The sequence below is a fragment of the Stegastes partitus genome, unplaced genomic scaffold (genome assembly GCF_000690725.1).
Source record: "Stegastes partitus isolate 25-593 unplaced genomic scaffold, Stegastes_partitus-1.0.2 Scaffold1109, whole genome shotgun sequence".
In the NCBI taxonomy this organism is placed as follows: domain Eukaryota; kingdom Metazoa; phylum Chordata; class Actinopteri; family Pomacentridae; genus Stegastes; species Stegastes partitus.
Window position 1 is genome coordinate 90,193 of NW_007578840.1, and position 4,094 is coordinate 94,286.

Below are 4,094 nucleotides of genomic sequence, written 5' to 3' on the forward strand. Positions count from 1 at the left end.
TGACTAATATTACTGTTATTTCCACCATTCAGAATAATCAATGATTAATCAGCTGGTTCTTTGCTTCGTCCTGCAGCCACCATCAGACTGATCAATGGGACGGACGAGTGCTCGGGTCGGGTCGAGCTGCACCACGGTGGACACTGGGCCGCCGCCAGCAGTGTGAACTGGGGGATGAACGAAGCTGCAGTGGTTTGCAGGGAGATGAACTGTGGAGACGCGGTGAAGGTGTCGGGTTCCTTCGGTGCAGGTGAAGACCGGAGAGGCTACCAGGTGAGCTGCAGCGGCAGAGAGAGCTCGCTGACGCTGTGCAGCCTCAGAGAATATCCAGCCGGCAGCCGCATCCAGGAGGCGTCGGTCCAGTGCTCAGGTGAGACATAAACTGAAACAAACCAAAAGATGACGTCAGATCTCTGGCACACAGTTTTTCCTCTGGGTGGTGCCGGATTGGCTGCTGTCTAACCTTCCAGACTCTAGCAGCCAATCACAGCGGAGCGTTTGATTCAATCTGACATCAGTTGTTCCTGTTTTAAAAGACATCAGTGGCGCTGAGTACTGGATCTGTAGCTAACATCTTTTAGAAGACAAATAGCAGCTGCTTTTCAACCAGTCCATTAGTAGCAGGAAAATAAAAGCCTCAGGTTCTCAGCAGATGTTCTAGATGTTCCTCTGAGTGATTCCACCTGCAGATTATCAGCCTGAATAAAAACATAACCCAAAAGAACCAGATGCAGTCTCTGGAGCCTGCTGGTTTCTTCTGAGAGCAGAGCAGCTGCTCATTCAGAGGATTCATGAGAACAAATCAACTGCTGGTCCAGAACCAGAACTATTGAGGAATGAAACCCAGAGCAGGTAGCTGCTGTTTCTAGCTGATCCAGATGTTGGTTGTTGAGCTGAAACACAAACTGCTGGTTGTTCAGTTTAAAGTCCACTTCCTGTCCATCAGTTTGAGCTAAATGTCAGTCTGGAGGTTCTGGTTCTGTCTCAGCTCAGTCTGAGTCTTTCTGCTCGTTTTGTGTCTTTGTGGTTGTTTTGCTTCACTTCTTATTGTTTTGTCATTTTCCTTCTCGTAATTCTTCAGCGTCTAAAAGGTGTTTTGATCTCTGATTGCACTGATTCAACATTTGTTTTTTTCTGTTCCTTCAAGTCAGTTTTATCGTCTTTCTGGGTTTTTATGTTGTTTGTGTGTTTTTAGTTGTAGCTCTGTCGCTATTTTGTCTCTTTTTTAGAAGCTGACTGTCATGAACTCACGAACAGAACAGGTGGACACAAACACTCACACAGACAGGTTCAGGCAAAAAGGCAGGTTTACTGTCAAAGCAGGTACACAGGTAGTCAGTCACACGGGCGAAAGCATCCGGAAATCAGCCGGCAAAGTCCAAAAACAGAATCAAGGTCGTGATCGAACAGACTGTGACTTGACTTTGAGTGAACGCTGGTACGAGGACCGTGAAGTGCAACGAACTGGTGACGAGACAGTGAGACACACAAGGTGATGTACAGGAGGTAGTGAGGGGGGGCGGGAAACAGGTACGGGGAGGTCATCAGGGAACAGGTGAGACAGGAACAGGTACAGGAAGTAAAACTGGAACAGAAACACCCGGTGAAGTGATTTCAAAATCAAACAGGAAAGTCGAGACATAGAATGTCACACATGGACAGAGACGTGACGGACACGACGCTGACATGGTGTCCGTTAGCTTGACTCCCAGTAAACCTTCACTAAATCAGTCGGACCATCAGACTGCACCAGTCCAAAGCTGTGACAGCAATAAGTAGGTAGTCAGCAACAACGGATTCATCCTGGAGAACGTTTCTCCTGAGGACAGAACCACCAGAGAGTGATGAGAGTAGATCTGCCAGGACATGTGGAGAACACCTTTAAAACACCTGGAGGGCACAGAGCGGCTGATTTAAAAAGTGAATTTTGATAAGACACCTGCAGGAGCTGAATTCTTATTGTGTTGATCAAACATCTGCCCTCTCCAGGTAATGTGAAGTTGGCCAGTGGGCCCAATCGCTGTATTGGCAGAGTGGAGTTCTACAACAACGGCCAGTGGGGGACCGTTTGTGGGGAATCGTGGGACATCAATGATGCATCGGTGGTCTGCAGACAGCTGGACTGTGGAAGAGCTCATAAGATCACCACCATGTCAGAGTACGGTCAGGGAACAGGGACGACCTGGATCGATCAGATCGAGTGTAATGGGATGGAATCGACTCTGCCTCAGTGTCCTCAGAGACCATTTACAGATAAAACCTGCAACATCTCCTCAGTAGCTGGAGTCATCTGCACAGGTAAACAGCTCAGTTCACAGAATGCAGCAGCAGTGAGTCAGGTGTGACACCAATGAACCGGTTTCATCTCTCAGCGTTGTTTCTAAAGATCCTAAACACAGCAGAAACTCAGAGCAACTGGAGTGAGTCCAGCTGTGGTTCCATCAGTCCACCTGCATGAACATGGTTCTACAACGAGCTGAGAACAGCAGAACCTTCTCAGTTCTGGACCTCTGGACTGTGTCTATGTCTGCATCATGGCTCCACATGGAGAAGACCTTAGTGGACTCTGGTCTCCCCCATCAGAACATGTGAGCAGAACTTAGTGGACTGAGGAGGACTGAGTCTGTCAGCAGATAAAGACTGAAGGAACCAGAGATGGACTCACTTTAGTTCCTGCTGTGGAGCCTGAAGTTAATCAATGGATCTGAACTGGTGGTTTGTAATCTGATATCAGAGACAGTACTCTGCTGGTAGAAGTAATCTGATTACTGAGAGGTGATACAGTTCATCTGGTGTTGAATCAATGTTGTGCTCACTGCTGCTGTAGACTGTTGTTGTTCTTCCATTCGTGGTTCTTTGTTTTCAGTCTGGTTCCTTCTCAGGGAGTCTGGAGGTCCGGCTGGCTAACGGTAAGGACGAGTGTTCTGGTCGGGTGGAGGTCCGTCATGGTGACTCCTGGTCCACGGTCTGTGATGCAGACTGGACTGTGGATAAAGCCGAGGCGGTGTGTGATGTTCTGGAGTGTGGACGGGCCGTGGATGCTCCCGGCGCCGCTCAGTATGGACAGGGCAGCGGCTCGGTGGTGGCGGCCGATGAATGCTTCAGCAACATGACGAACCTGCGGCAGTGTTCGGGCCGAGGCTTCAGAGGGACAGCATGCGGACACCAGCAGGATGCTGGAGCTGTCTGTGCAGGTAAACACACCAAACAGCTTCTGTTGAATCCATTCAGCACGTGTTTGAGGAAACTAACATGTTGTTGAGAAGGTCGATCCAAGCGCAGCAAGAAAACCAGTTTATTTCAGCCTCTGGTTGTTCACAGAGCCTCACAGGTAAAGGTCAAGAAATCATGTCAACGATCAAACACAGCAGAATAACTAACAAACTAATAAATACAATAAATCCACAACAGCACAGACTAGTTGAATAAAGACATGTTTCATAGAATGAATAAAAATACCGGCAGCTTAGACCAGATGTTATAATAAAAGATCAGCTGTTATTAGTCCCACATGTGCAGTGTTTCAGCAGCACAGACAAAAATAAACCAAAATACACACAAGTGCTGGTTGTCAAAATCACATGACTGATGTTCTGATGAGCAGAACCACTGATGGTCTGTGTGACACAGCAGCTAAACGCTGATGACAGCTGATTGTTTTTATCACCAGCTGTGGACATTTAAAACAGAATCTGTGAATGTTAGATTCTATCTGAGATAAACTGTTTCAACCAGCTGGCAGCAGCTTTATTCACACAGTGAGGCCGAAGTAAAGATGAAACCTGATTACGTGATTATTGGTGAGTGAAAATATAAAACAAGTTCCATCACTGAGCTCATTAAGAAAAACAAACGATGTCCTGCTGACAAAAGACGTCTCTGAGGTCTGTCCTGCTTCATGTCCTGCTTCATGTTCTGCTCCATGTTCTGCTTCATGTCCTGCTTCATGTTCTGCTTCATGTTCTGCTTCCTGTTCTGCTTCATGTTCTGCTTCCTGTTCTGCTTCATGTTCTGCTTCATGTTCTGCTTCCTCAGAGCTGCAGGACTTCATGTTGAAACATGAACCAGGAGCAGAAAGCAGCCACAGATTTCTG

At 47.4% G+C, this 4,094-nt stretch overlaps 1 protein-coding gene across 1 annotated transcript in view; it reads left to right on the forward strand.

The window, feature by feature from the left end:
* The window catches only part of LOC103367976 (deleted in malignant brain tumors 1 protein-like), a 22,360-nt gene that overhangs the window by 13,409 nt on the left and 4,857 nt on the right, over positions 1-4,094 (forward strand). Inside the window, exons 8-10 of the mRNA XM_008296186.1 lie at positions 77-370; positions 1,990-2,298; positions 2,883-3,194. Of these exons, the coding sequence (XP_008294408.1) occupies positions 77-370; positions 1,990-2,298; positions 2,883-3,194 (915 nt within the window). The remainder of the gene's footprint in view (positions 1-76; positions 371-1,989; positions 2,299-2,882; positions 3,195-4,094) is intronic.